The 14,757-nt window shown below is 35.8% G+C and overlaps 1 protein-coding gene across 1 annotated transcript; it reads left to right on the top strand.

Moving 5' to 3' along the window:
* Positions 1-244: 244 nt before the first annotated feature.
* Positions 245-1,762, top strand: YWHAH (tyrosine 3-monooxygenase/tryptophan 5-monooxygenase activation protein, eta). The gene is made up of 2 exons (XM_009888566.1): positions 245-265; positions 325-1,762. Exons 1-2 carry the CDS (start codon positions 245-247, stop codon positions 979-981), a joined length of 678 nt encoding a protein of 225 aa, XP_009886868.1. The 3' UTR covers positions 982-1,762.
* The last annotated feature ends 12,995 nt before the right edge of the window (positions 1,763-14,757 follow it).

The raw sequence follows: 14,757 nt of genomic DNA, 5'->3' as shown, positions 1-14,757 counted from the left end.
CTTCCTAAAAAAACTGAACCTTCCTTCTGTGAATGCTTCTCCATTATGCAAGCCTGACGCACTTTTATTCAGTGAATGTGCTTTGCAATGGCTTCTAAATACACGTTCCATTAGAACAGAACTGTGGGGGTTTCACGCTTTTAAGTCTTGACTGCAGAAACAAATTTAAACTTTCAGTGCTACAAATTGACTCCTGTCTAGAGGGAATTTTGGGATCTAGAAGGAATTTTGGTTCTTGCACTTCATGGTGGAAGTATTGAAGGAAGTTAGCATGCTCTTCTCTAAGACAAACCCTTTAAATTTGATCTTTGTCTGTATTTTCAGGTAACTGAGCTGAATGAGCCTCTGTCAAATGAGGATAGAAACCTGCTGTCTGTAGCCTACAAGAATGTAGTTGGAGCTCGACGATCTTCCTGGCGTGTCATCAGCAGCATAGAGCAGAAAACTATGGCAGATGGGAACGAGAAGAAGCTGGAGAAGGTTAAAGCCTATAGGGAGAAGATAGAAAAGGAGCTTGAGACAGTCTGCAATGATGTTTTGGCTCTGCTAGATAAATACTTGATCAAGAACTGCAATGACTTCCAGTATGAGAGTAAGGTGTTTTATCTGAAAATGAAAGGGGATTACTACCGCTATTTGGCAGAAGTTGCTGCTGGAGAGAAGAAGAACAGTGTTGTGGAAGCCTCAGAAGCTGCCTATAAAGAGGCTTTTGAAATCAGCAAGGAGCACATGCAGCCCACTCACCCAATTAGGCTTGGGCTGGCACTCAATTTCTCAGTGTTCTACTATGAAATCCAGAATGCTCCTGAGCAGGCCTGCCTTTTAGCCAAACAAGCCTTTGATGATGCCATAGCAGAGCTGGACACACTAAACGAGGATTCCTACAAGGACTCCACTCTCATCATGCAGTTACTTCGAGATAACCTCACTCTGTGGACGAGTGACCAGCAAGATGAAGAAGCAGGAGAGGGCAATAATTAAAAAGCTTTCCTCTGATCCCTCTTTCATCCACTTCACCATCCCCATCATCACCAATATTTCCTTGCCACAGTCACACTAAATATCTAGTGCTAAGCATATCTGTATTGTACAGCTGTTCAGATCTGCTGTCCACTTTATCAAGAAGCAGTTTCAGATGAGTCTTCATGGGCATTGATGGATTGATTGGTTTATTGGCCCTATTTATCTTAGTTGCACTTGAGCAGTGCAGAAAGATGCATAGAAAATGAGGCATTTTTAGTTTGCCTGTTGATTGGAAAATATGGGAAAGAATAATGGAAAGTGATTTGAACATAATTAGATTCCAGTTAAATCTTTTTCCACTTGAAATGAGCTGACAGTTCTGTTAAGCAGTACATTTTGTGCATGCAAAGTAAATTAGCCACCTCAAATTTTTTTCGATGAAAACAATGAAGCTGATGTGAAATGACAACCCTGTTCATCAGTTTACAATAAACTGTTTGAAATGTGAGGTTTCAGTAGCAATTTGGTTTTTTTTGCCTCTAACTTATGTGCACAGTTTCTTTTAATGCAGTGCATCTACCTAAGAGTTTTGATACTTGTAACCTTTTGCAGTTGTTTTGAAGAATCATGAATTTATTTTTTGTAAACTCTTTGGCTGTTTAGTTGTCTGTGTATTCTGACAACACTATGTCAATATTAGCCCATGTTAAGATGGATGACTGAGATGCCAGACTTCTAAATTAAATGTTTTGGAATTAAATGAATAAAATAAAATGCTGCTTCGGGGATGTTATCTCTACGTAAGCTGTCCTGTCTTTTGTTCAGAGCAGAGATTGAGTTACCTAACACATCACTGATGGGTTAAAACATATTTAATCAAAAGTTTAATGAGAAATTGCCTTACATGCTAAAAAAAAAATTTAAAATACTGCTACGAGGAAAAGAAAAAAAACCACCACAAAACCCAAAAACACCCACTGTCATCTAGAACGTGATATCGCTCACTTGCGTTTAAGTGGAGTTTCCAAAGCTATATGGTCATGGTTTGGGCAACCAGGAGACATATATTTCATTATTTGCTCTGTAGAGCAGTTGTAGTGCAATTCTGCTCAGGAGTTGAAAAGTTGTAAAGAACATTAGTTGTCATACCAATGTAGAGACTTGTGTTTGCTTCTGAGCACTGTAACTTCTAAACTTTTTTTCTGAAGTGCTAACCACCGAATCACTTTACACATGAAAATTTCAGTAACTTTATTTCATATTTACCTGCCTCAAACAGGAACAGTATTTGTTCTTAAAGAACGCCTTTCTATTTTTGCTAACTTAACCCTAGTCCCCAAGCTTATGTTGTTGGTTTTTCTTTTTTTTTGTTTGTTTGTTTGTGTTTTTTTTTTTTCCTTCCAACAATTAGTGTACTATGTATATTTATTGGTTCTGTATGTACTTCTGTAAGGGTATGTTACAGAAGCAGGAAAAGTTAGCTGTTATGTGTCGCTGTATCCAGACTGCTACTGGCATCTGAGCTAACTCAAAGGTCATGTAAGTTCTCATTTATCTAAATCTATTTTTCTTTGATTTGTACAGTAAATATTACTGGTCTGAATACCCACAACAACTGCTCATACTTCTTACTGGTTATTTTTAAGTGTATAGAGGTTTAAAATTTTTAATGGTAGATTTGTGTGTCTTTATATATTCCATTGTCTAGGTAATTCTAGTTTTATTACATCAGTAAAGTTGGTGACAACTGAAAGACTAATGCAACACCTGAAAAGGTGAAAATACAGATCCTTGGTGTGCTATTGTATAATCTTGAGGTGCTTGACCTCCTAAAGTATTTTGAAGTGGGTACTTAATATAAATTACTGCTGTCTGCCAGGGCCTATTTTTGAAGTCACTTTTTCTTCTTTGCTCCTGTTTCGTCAAACACTATACAAGTCCCAGTTTTTCAGTTTCTGTTTTTGCAAGTAAACCTGCAGGAGTCTTCTGGCCAGTAATATCCCTTTGGGCTTTACCTATCTCCCACATTCCTATACCTTCTTTTCCTTTCCTTCCCCTCAGATCTGCTTACCTGCCCCTGTAGAACCAAGGTAAAACTTGGCAATAAGACTCCTTTTTTTATGTTGAAACACACTGGCTGGTTAATAATTAGTATTATTGGCAATTACTAGGTTTATTTTCTTCCTGTTTATAGAAGTACCACTGTCCTTTTCTTAATTCAGAAGCTAAGGAGTCCTTTCTCATTCTAGTTACTGTCTTGCACAGATACTTTGTCACAAAACTATGAGCATTAAGTAGTCTGCAGGTGAGTCAGCAGGTCTTTGACGTCTCTGGACTGCGCAGTTGGAGATTAGCTGTTGACCTGGTGCATAAGATCCCAAATGGAAACCAAAGGGATTCTGTACTGCTGCAGTTCCTGGGTGCTTTAATAATTTCTGGTAGGAAAGTTTATAAAGTATACCAACCAGGTGGTTGTAGTTATCTCTATTGCCATTACCTGGGTGAATCTTTGCTGGCTATCATAAAGTATGAAATTCTGTTTTGAAATAGCTTACTGACTCTGCTGGACGGGTGTGTTCCTTTCTCCTAAGTGGTATAAATTTCAATGGATAAATTGGTTACAGCCGTTAAGTATCAACAGATAAGAAGATAGCTGCATATTAGGAATCTATGTGGGAAGTTGCATTTATTCATTGTCTCTTAATGAATCACTATCACACATTCTCTCTAGTTGACTGAAGGCATTCTGGCAATTTATGGATGTAGAGACCCTCAGAATGATCCTGGAGGTGATGGAAAATTAGGCATGCTAACTGTGGGGTATTGCGTACTGCACTTGCTATGCTGGCTCTGTCTAAAGGTGATTGGTGCTTCAAAACTAGGTTTTGTACCAGGTATCAGGATGGAATAGCATAAGTAGACACGGTTGGAAAGTTGCAAGTGCCTTCTAAGAATTTCATACCTTGTGCTAGGATCTTCAGAGGAACTATCCCAAAGAATTAGGAATAGCAAGAGCTTCCTAATTGAATGTCCTGACATAAAACTCGCCAAAATGGCATAAAGTTTGTCAGTGAACTGTCAGATGCAGGCAGCTTATTATCAGGTGCTCCTAGCAAAGTAGAATTTGGTGAACAGGAAAAGATTCTCAAGTTTACGGACTAGCTCCCTCTGAAACATGGAAGAGTTGAAATTTGTCATGAGGAACAGCTGACAGGGTGTGTTTTCCTGCAAGTGGTGGCACGTGTTTGTGCTGGGTCACCTGTGGATTTAAGATTCTTCAAGGTACAATCTCAGTACAGCTGGTGATCAAGTTCTTTTGAGGGTGATGAACTTAAAGGCAGGTAAGAGAAATCATTGGGTGTAGCCGAGTAGCTCTGTGTGCACAAGGTCACAATCCCAGAAATTCTGACTTTATTAAAACTGTGGAAAGACTAACTACTTAGGTGTACCCTTATTTTGTGTGATCTGCCTTTTAGCTTTGTAGCAGTGAATGCTTCCTTGAGGACAAGGTGAATTACTTGCCTAAATCTTCAAATAATCTTTACTTTTTTTTCAAGAAGTTCATTAAATATAAATGTCTTATTGCTCGGGGTGCTCTGTGGCATACGAAGCATTGCTGTCCTTGTTGGGGGTTCATAATATAAGTGTTGACAGACACAGTTGCTCTGCATAAGTTGATTATTGCTTATCTAGTGAGTCTTAGGAAGTCTTCTAAGATAAATTCTTTGGCCTGCATCTGCCGGTAGCAGTATATTACATTATCAGTAGGAGAGCAGATACTTCTCCCATGTTCTCCAGTTGTCAGTGAATCATCCAGTGGCACAGAGAGCATGTTTGATTGTTTTTTGCTAGGAGTCAGTAGAGAGTAGAGCGTTCTACAGAGCAAGAAAAAGCAATGCTCCAATGCAGTCCGTGCTCCTGTTTCCACTTCAGAAGCTTTTTCATTTTCTGGGCCCTGGGATTGCTATATGCTTTTTTGTAATCTTTATCGTGACACTGATCTGGAGGAAACAAAAACAGATGAATAGCACATGTTGTTTATTGCAATATTCTTCAGTGGACCATAGGATTCAGGTATTTTGGAACTGGTATTTCTCTTGGGTGACCCTCAAGCCGTATCTTCTCTCTCTCAGTCTCTAAAATCGAATCCTAGGCTACACCAAATGTATTATTGTTTGAAGGCACTGGATGTATTCACCAAAAGTGCTTAGTTGAAGATCATGACATTCTTTGAAGTAGGAGTAATTCCAATGGAAAAACTTAAAATTGAGTGACATTTTTTCCTCCCACCCCAGGGAGCTGCTTGTTAGTCTTAACGTGGTGAGGGTTATGCTGGTTCCATAAGGGCCCATCGGAGCATTACTCTTGTGCAGACCCGATCTTTACCATGCCTTTCACAGGCAAACTTTGTTGACAGGTTAAGTCACTCTGAAGGTGTTGATATAATATTAGCAAGGTATATAGCTATCCATGAATTTTTAGCAACCTGGTAGCTGCTGTCAGTAAAGCAGAGTTTTCTGTGACACTATATGATCTTGAAAGCTAAGGGATAGTTAGACCTTAAGTTAATAGTGTGTTCTTTATAGGGACAGAGATACTTTCATTCTTATGTCCTAAACAGCTCAAATATGTTCAAATTCTATATAAATGAATGCATTCATCTCTTGGAGTACGTACGCACCCACACCCTTCTAAACCCCACACTAGAAAAAAACCATGCCAATGCTATGGGAAACTAAACTTCTTAGGCTGTATGTAATAAGAGTCTTATTACACAGTGCAAGCGATCGCACTGAAGAAAGCTGACTTTTTAGGCAGGCAGAAACCTTGAGAAGAGTAATGAGATTGACATCTCCATGGATAACATGTTAAAGAACCACAGTAACTCTGGTAAGTAAATGTTTTTTCTAGTGACTACTTTGGTATAACTATGGTTTTGAAAATAGTTTTTCCATGTGGCCTTTTCATTGTATATAACTTGTTTATGGTTTTCCATCCTTAATACTTGCACTTGTGACCTAAATCTGTACGTTGGATGGACTCACTTCTAGAGCTAAATGTATTTCCAAAGGAACATGAAGGTAGTTCCTGACCTGCTCCCTTGGCTTCTTTTAGCAGCTGCAATAGGCTGCTGTACAGTAATCTAGAAAAAACATTATGGTACTTCAGGTTGAGGGAAATGAAAAGACTGGTTGTATTTTAAGTCATACATGAGAATGACTTAATGATAATGAAAGTCAGAAGGGTGAAACCCATTCTCAATACATGTTATCAAATATTCTGTATCAGCATGGGAGCAACCTGAAATACTTCAACAAACCAGTTTAAGGACAGAGAGAAAACAGGAAAAATATTTCAGTGCTTTGGATTCCTGTTTTTTAATTCTATCCACACCATATATTTGAGCTAATTTAACATAGCTGCTCAAGAAAAATTAACTGAAAAACAGTGCAACAACATGAAAAAAATTGTTAAATACATTTTAGGTTCATTGAAGAAGCTCATTGAAATAGTGGCACTTTTTGAAGAGCGTGAAGTTAATTATACACATAATTGATAGAGGATGTTTAGATCTTGTTCTGAAGAAACCCAAAGTACTTGAAGTTCCACATAGATACAGATAGTTTAGTTTCTGAATCTGAATGATTTCTGAGATAAATGAAGATGTATTCCAAACGCTGAGGTCAGGCCAGGTAGATTTTTAATTAGCGTCAGAAATTGAGCTGTTAGAAATAAAGTAAGCCAGGCTTCCTGCTACCATTACATGCATGCCCCCAAGCAAGGAAGTCATTTCCCAAACTAGTCTCAGGTAACTGTTCTTCTGCATAGTTGTTAATAGTCATTGCCATGTCTGTAAGAAAATAATCTATAGGTACGATTATTCAGGCTCCTTGTTTTATTTTTATGCTTGTGTCTGTGTAGGATGAAGCTAATAGATAAGTGTAAAATATCTCTGGAAATATTGCAGGAGGCAAGAGGCCTTAGAATTTAAAGAAGTTTGTCTCCTGTGTGTGAAAGAGCAAGATTAAGCACTGGAATATTGTAGAATACCTTCAGGAAAGAGCTATTTCACATGAGAATGTTTTGCAAGCAGGTAAGACAAAAAAGCTCAAGGGGATTATGATAAATTAAAAAAAAAAAAAATGGTTTCCATGAAAGCATACACTACCAAGAAAAACTTTTGAAAACCCTTTTGTAAGCTAATTCTGTCTTTTGATCTATTAAGTAATAAAATGTCACACATGAATAAAAAGTAATGTGTCCTGTTTCAAGACTATAAACTGATTTAGAATATGCAAGCTTCTGGATGCCTAATACTGTAATAGTCATATTCCACAAATAAGGCATATATGAAAAAACATTAGACTTTCACTATTACTGTTCTCAATGAAAAAAAAACATAAAAGAAAGCACTGTTTGAGAAAAAAAATATTTGAGTCAACAATTACATAGCAACAGGAGCAACAAAAATGTAGAATGAGTTGTTCTCTTTTTTTTCTCATTTTTGATCATCTTTTGATAATTTTACTTTCTACAGGTAGAGAGTTGAGTCAGCACACTTAGACTTTGGCCTTAAAACTGTAATGTTATTTACGGGAGAATTGATCTCTTTTAGACTGTATAGCCATTCCTTTGGGCTCCTAAAAAAATTTTTTTAAACATTTTTATTTTTGCTTTCAGTAAAAATTGTTCCAGAGCTAAATTAACAGCCTTTTGTTTATTGTTTTAGATTGAGTTTTTAGAATCTATATTTCAGGATATTATATTCCATACCACATGCTAATTTAATATCCCATTTACATTAATATTTGCAAACACTTGAATGTAAGTATATTTTAAAATATACTAGAAGTTAGTTAGAAGTTGATCTGCTATGCTATGAAGAAAGATTTAGTTGGGTTTTTTGGTTGATTTTTTTTAATATTTAAAAATAAATATATTGCAACATGTTTTTTTAATTGCAGAACTAATGTTCAATGGTTATTAAGTCTTACTATATAATAGAGCTCTCTCATTTTGTATCCCTGAGCCTATATTGGACATTGCCATTTTCTTACTTCAAATTATACAGGGCAATCGGAGCGCAATTTTATCTGTAATTTTTCAATGTCTGCTATTTCAAGAAATGGTCACGTGTTCAGAATTTGAGTATGGTCAACATAAAATGTCTTAATATTCTGATAATATGGAATAGATTTCTATGTATTCTGAAAAATAATAGTCTTAATAGTTTAATATGGTAATAGTCGTGGTAGAAGGCTAATTTAAGAACTGTAGCATATTTAATTGTTCTGCAAAATGTTGTTAACCCTTGTGCCAATTCTGTTTCCTGTTCTCCAAAGACATTTTTAGTTGTGATCCAAATTGACTTATTGTGTGATTGTTTTCCATAATTTAACTTGAAAGATACATATTTAAGATTGAAAAATGTATAGATTGGTATCTTAAAGAGAGGGAACTGCAAACAACCTAATCTTTTGTCCATATAACAACTGAATTCTGTATTCAAAACCGATAACATTTTGAAAATATTTTATTGAAACACAAGTATTACAACTGGAAGTCAAAGGCTAGGAGGCAAGACATCACAAATTAAAGCAGTTCTTATAAAGACCTATTATTCTAACTGTGGTTTATGTTTGCATAAAGTAATTGCCCTTAATATTGATTTGATTTAACTCTTCAGATATAACTAGTGTTAAAAGTGTTTTGGAAATAGATTTGAAAACTTGTCTTTGAAAACTTAAAGGATTGACAATTAAGGTTTACAAATGCAATACTCTAATAATCTATTACTTATATACAACTATTAAATAACGGTAAGTAAAAGTTGTAAATAAAGTATATGTATGTATCTTATAGATTCCTGAGACCTTGAATAGTCCCTAAATTGATGGGCATTGATGGAATTTGATGGAATTAGTGGAAAGTCACTCGTGTAAATGAAGTCAGAATCTATTTATGCAGAACTGCAATGCAATATAAGCTGTGTTGTCTTCTCTTGCCATTGCACCATCATTTGCAGTAAAATTGGAATTTATTTCAGTTCTTGGATGTATTTGTTGTTCCACTCTAGTATAATAAAGGCCATGAAGAAGGCAATTTGTTAAATATTTGCTCTCAGTGGCTATTGAAAGGGATTGCCAATCATTAGTGTCACCCAATTGCCACAGTAGGTCAGTGTATGCTTGGGCAGAAGATGGCATAGGTTTACTTTTCTAATATTTTGAAATAAAGTTCTGTTAATCTGCATATATTTTGTCACTGTGGAGACCATTAAGAAATTTTCTGAAGGAAGCTCTCCTATCAGATTCCGTTTCTGAGTACACAGAAACTTTTTTCTGTTGACAGTTGATACATTAAAAACATCAAATAGAGACTACTGAGCCCCTAAAAACCTAAAGCTTATGCAGTGCTACTGTTACAGTTTAATCCTCGCTGTGAATTTACTTTGGAAACCACTAGTCTATTTGAACCAAATTTTATAGACAAATAAAAGACTCAAAGGGATTACATTCCATCAAATTTCATTTGTACAAAGGGGCTAAATAGAGCAAAGAGGTCCTATTAGTGCTGAGTTATGGGAGAGGCTGAAGTGTGCGCTTTCTTCTACTGAACAATATGAAATCCACACAGCAGCTTCATTCCCAACATACGGAGTCTTTGTACTCCAAGATTAAGTTAAATACCATTTGGAAAATCAGTACCAATCAAAAAGTAATACATTCTACATCGTGCTTATATCTATACCTACTTTTTAATCTCCTTTTCATCTGTTTAAACTGTATACTTTGCAGTGTGAAGACTGCCTTATCTCCTACTTATATATAGTGTGCCGGTCTCTTTGGACACCTAATGGGTTTGGTGTTGCTTGTATGCTATTTCAGTGGGCAAAATAGTGATGGTTTAGGTAGAAGTATCATCTAGTCATAAATGAACTCAGTGTGTTTCCTCTTCATTACACAACCACCTTATCAGTTGTTTTTCTTGCACTTCCTTCTGCTGTTGTATTAACTAAAGTTAAGCTCATACATTCCTAATACATAAAAATAAAATTTGACTCTTTAAGTAAACATGTGAACACAATACAAATATGTACTTGCTATGTATTCTGAACTTTCACTAAACAGCTCTAATTAGTTTGGGTTTTTTGTTGTTGTTGTTTTTTTTGTTTGGTTGGTTGTTTTCTTTTAAATTGATGCAGTGAATTCCATCAGTTTTAATGACCTGCTTTGTCTTTCTTTGAAATTGGCAATCGGTAGTTCATCTGCCTTGTGTGAAATGCCTGCAAGTTTTAAGGCCTGTGCATAAGGCCTGATATGCAATGAGCTAATAATAATGAAGTCTGATCAGGTAATTGTACTCACTGCATAGTTACAAAATGAAAATAAAATACTGTTTGGCTACTATAAAAAACTATAAATTTTGTGCAGAGGGATATTTATTGACTGTTATGTGCAAATAGACTTAGTACAAATTGATTTCAAGGTAGCATAGTATAAATTAATTCCATCAGGCAATTATGCAGAATACATTGTCAGCTTTAAATTTTCATGAATATTTAAGATTTATTTTTAGGGTAGTTTAATTAGATGCTTAAGTATTTCCTAGAAATATGAAAGCTGCATACTGAAAGCAATACAATTAACATACAGCACAGTAGTTAGAACACATTTTTCAAATTGGAGGAAATAATCTAGTACAGTATGTCTCTCTGCCATGGTAAGTGCAATCAAGTGAGGAAACATTTAATATCGATGCTTCCCTGGGATTAAGGTACAGTCAGGGTGGGTACATTGTTAAACTATAAATATACTGTAAAGTACTCTGCCCTGAAGAGTTTATAACCTGGGGAAATGAAGATGGACTGTTTATATCTAAATATTCCAGAATATATATTGTATATGTGGTTTTTAATGACGTGTTCTGGTTCTTTTCCCCAGTTACTCCGCATTTGAGTTATATGCTATCAGATTTTTTTCTTATATCACAGCTAACATTGAGCGTTGAGAAGAATTTATAGGACAGTAGCTATGTGGATCAATTGAGAAAAAAAGAGATGTGGAATGAAAGGAACTAAAGGTTGTTTGAGAGAAACAGAATTTTTAGGAACAAAATTGCAGGAAAAAATAGTGATTTTTCACTGTTGTAGGGTAAAGATGCTTGGCGATTGAGAATATGTGAATAATGAAGCAATACCTCTGTCTTTAAAAATTTAGGATAAGTGTTGATTCCTCCCTCTTTAAAAATTCAGGGTAAGTGTGGATATCAGTACTTTTTGGCTATTGTCATCAAGATGCTTTTTTATCACTAGAATTTGGTTTTCTGCAGTTGTAAACTGCAGGCAGCGAAGACTCTGTGTAGCTTAGTGAGTGAGCTGTGTAACTTTCCATGCATTGCGGTGACAAGTACTTTTTCCATTCTGTTGTTAATCACAAGGTTAAATATGTTTATTATAACTCTTTCCTATATGCCAATTATGATCTAATTCTTACATAACTATACATGTAGTAATATATTTATTATTTATAATATAGATAATTCAAGTATACATATTTCTTCTTTCTGAATCGTCAGTGTTACCTGCTGTTTTATTTTAGTCTAAATGATTTTAACTAATGATTACAAATCAATTTGGTCTGTCCTAACTCAAACATCATAGCCAGATGAATTCTCTTCATTTGGTTAGGTGTGTGTCTGTAAACCCTAGAGTACATTAAGGCAAAGCACTGTGAGTATTCCAGCAGTGAATACATTTTTATGGAGGTAACCATTAAGAAATCATTTATGTACAATTATGTACTTAAATTAGTATGAGCTATTTTGACATAATTTGATAATGTGATCGATTCCGCTTTAGGATTTAATCTATTAGTAGCTGAACTCTTTCCTCTCTGAAGAATTATCCGGTTTAACAACATGTCTAAGGGAAGAAACACATCAAGACACACTGTCCACATGAATTCCAGTGATCTTGTGCAGGAAACCCACTTATATTTGCAGTAATTGTATATAAAGTCTATGGCATTTGGAGAACTGCATCCTTGTTTGAATATCTGAGGAATGACCTTTATTAAGAGTTTTCTCAAGCGGAGGTTACTGAATGAGGTGGGATTGCACTAAAGCGTTGATTTCTTTCCCGAGCATGTACGGCACACATTGGAAGGAAGCAGGAATTGTAGGATTGGCAAGAAAAGCATTTTGCTAGCAGGCTTTCTGAGTGCTGCTGTGTCCTCGGCATCACAAAAGAACATCTGACTCTTGCAGAGGGCAGAGACTAGTAGATGTGTGTAGTAACACAGTAATTGAGTAACTGGTTTCCCTGCTGAGTAAAATGGAGAATGTTCTCTCTCTGCAATGAGGAACTTGTTTTTGTCCCATGTTTACTTTGTTTCAAATCACAGAAAACACCAAATCTGAGATGGTTACAATCCTTGTTACTTCAATGAGATACCTGCCCAGTAGAGCCTGAGATTCAGGGGTGTTAGGACTTTAAAACATCACCGAGAATAAACGAATTTTTGGTGTGTGTTGCGGAGGTGTGTGCACTGTGCCGGGACAATCCAGCATGGCTGGGGACCATCTGCAGTGGCTTGCTGTCCCCATGGCAGCCAAAGCCATACTGGAGCTGTCCTCTCCGTTCCTGTCTGTGCATCCCAAGCCCGGAGAAGGGAGAAGAAGGCCTAAGGCAGGGAATGGCACTGCTCTTTCCAAGCCTTTGTTGTTGGGTCAGGGCATTTCTGTTGAGAGTTCAGCACCTTCTTAAAAGGCGGGAAGATCTCTTCTTGTTCATTTGTGCCACCTCAAGATTTTTAAGGACTGCTGTTTGCCTCTTCTAAAATCTGTCCTATTAAGCCTCTCTGGGCTGTAAAATGGTGAGGAAGGATTGGGAAGTTGAGACATTAGGTGTCATCGGTACCCTCAGAGTCTAACATCGTTAATTAGATGAGAATGTTTTGGTACTACTGCTGATAAATTCTCCTGGTTTTCACAGCTGAGACATCCTTCCTTTGAGATTGTCTCTGTACTTCTTTTTTTCTGTATTAATAATGTTCATTTTTGTACACTGCAAAGTATGCAACATTGCAATGAACATCATTAATTGCAGATGTTTAAAATTGTTTAATAATAAAAAGTAAATGGTACTCTAACTTTGGAAGTACCTCACGTTGCAAGTTGTTACAAGCCACTGGGATGGAAGGCAATCTATAAAAGCACACATTTAAAATTTCTAGTGATTTATGATGAGTTTGATTTGGAAAATATCATGGGGAAAAACATTTCACTTCATCAGCAAATGATAAGATTTCTTGATAGGATTCTAATATTGCTACCCATTAGAGTATGAGCTATATTTTGACTTAATGTTTGATATTACTAAGAAACAAGGTGCAAGTTCCATAAACTGCTCATCTAAATTTCATCTTGAAAGTTCTGTTTGTTCTCCTTTGACAGCTGAACATCATTTAACTGAAGAAGAAAGCTAAAATCCCAACAGTGGGAATAGTTCTTTCCATTAAATATTTTCTCATCTTTCCAATCATCTTCTAGGTGGCTTGCTTGTCCTGTCTGGGCCTTCATTCATTTCAGTGTCCAATTGTTTAAAAAATGACTGAAGATTCCACAAAATTAAATTAAGAAATCATTATTTTAATTTTCTCTTAATTGTACAAGGTTGTGTGTGGGGGGGGTATTTTGGGATTTTTTTGGGGGGTTAATTTTTAGTTTTGTATTTTGTTTTGTTTTTTCCTTCTTCTGCAAATGAAATACTACATTATTATGCTAAATCTGACAAGATAAAGGAAAACTGACTTAAGAAGTGAGCTATAAAAATAAGAGAAACTAAGTAGTCAAGAAGTTCTTCTAATCCAAAGGGAGATTAAAAAAAAAGATGGATTATTAAATTAATTTAACTTGTAATGAACTATATTTGGTATAGATTGTTAAATCACAGATGCTGAATTGCAGGGAAATTTCTTTACTGTTGTTCTTTTCTTTGAATTTGGAGATGATACATTAGGACCTGAGTCTTTTCCTGGACCAATTGTATCATTGATGTCCAGTTCACCAGCTCTGATGGTGAATGCAATCAGCCTATACTAAGAGAACTCTTCTATGCTTGGAAACATATGATACCTTTACCCAGGGTAAATACCTCCAGTATTTATTATAGAATGATGTAGCATGGGCGACCTTGTGATTGGAATTAACCATTATTCTAAAGCAGACGTTTTGATAAAATTATCTTTGTAGATAAACTTCAATGTACTGTAAGTAAAGTTACAATTTTGTCTTCAATACCCTGTCATTAAATGATTTGTTCTGTAAGCTTCTATTGCACTGTATTGTCCTCAGAAGATAGGTAGGAATTTTGGAATTTGCAGTAAATTGTCCATTGATATTTTACTGGGAATGAAAAACTTAACAGTTGAGGGACCTGACACAATATTAGTGCCATGATATGTCACTTTTGACTCGTCTTAAGAGTGGACAGAATTAACTATTATTTTTAGCTTAGTAAAGCCCAGCTATAGCTGAGCTTAGTAGCTCAGTGTTAATTGTGTTTAAAATAATTGCTTAAAATTTTTACTAAATACATTATATGTGTATGCATGTTGTTAATTCTGCCACAAAAGTTATGCTGAATCCTGGGGTTAGGAACTGATTAAGAACCACTGATGTACCAGTTCTCTGGGTAAGGTATTATGAATTATTTATCCTGTTATCCTAGTGCAATCACAATAATGTCTTGATGCTAATTAGCAGGTGGATGGGCTGATACAAAGTCAAGAA

This window comes from Charadrius vociferus, unplaced genomic scaffold (assembly GCF_000708025.1).
Source record: "Charadrius vociferus isolate BGI_N301 unplaced genomic scaffold, ASM70802v2 scaffold917, whole genome shotgun sequence".
In the NCBI taxonomy this organism is placed as follows: domain Eukaryota; kingdom Metazoa; phylum Chordata; class Aves; order Charadriiformes; family Charadriidae; genus Charadrius; species Charadrius vociferus.
This window is presented reverse-complemented; position numbering and strand designations above follow the sequence as displayed.

What these genes read in the sequence shown, in the direction of transcription:
- YWHAH (XM_009888566.1), top strand. Translation starts at nt 245, where the DNA reads ATGGTGGAAGTATTGAAGGAA. An exon ending in TGGTGGAAGTATTGAAGGAA is followed by an intron (nt 266 to 324) that starts GTTAGCATGCTC and finishes CTGTATTTTCAG; the next exon opens with GTAACTGAGCTGAATGAGCC.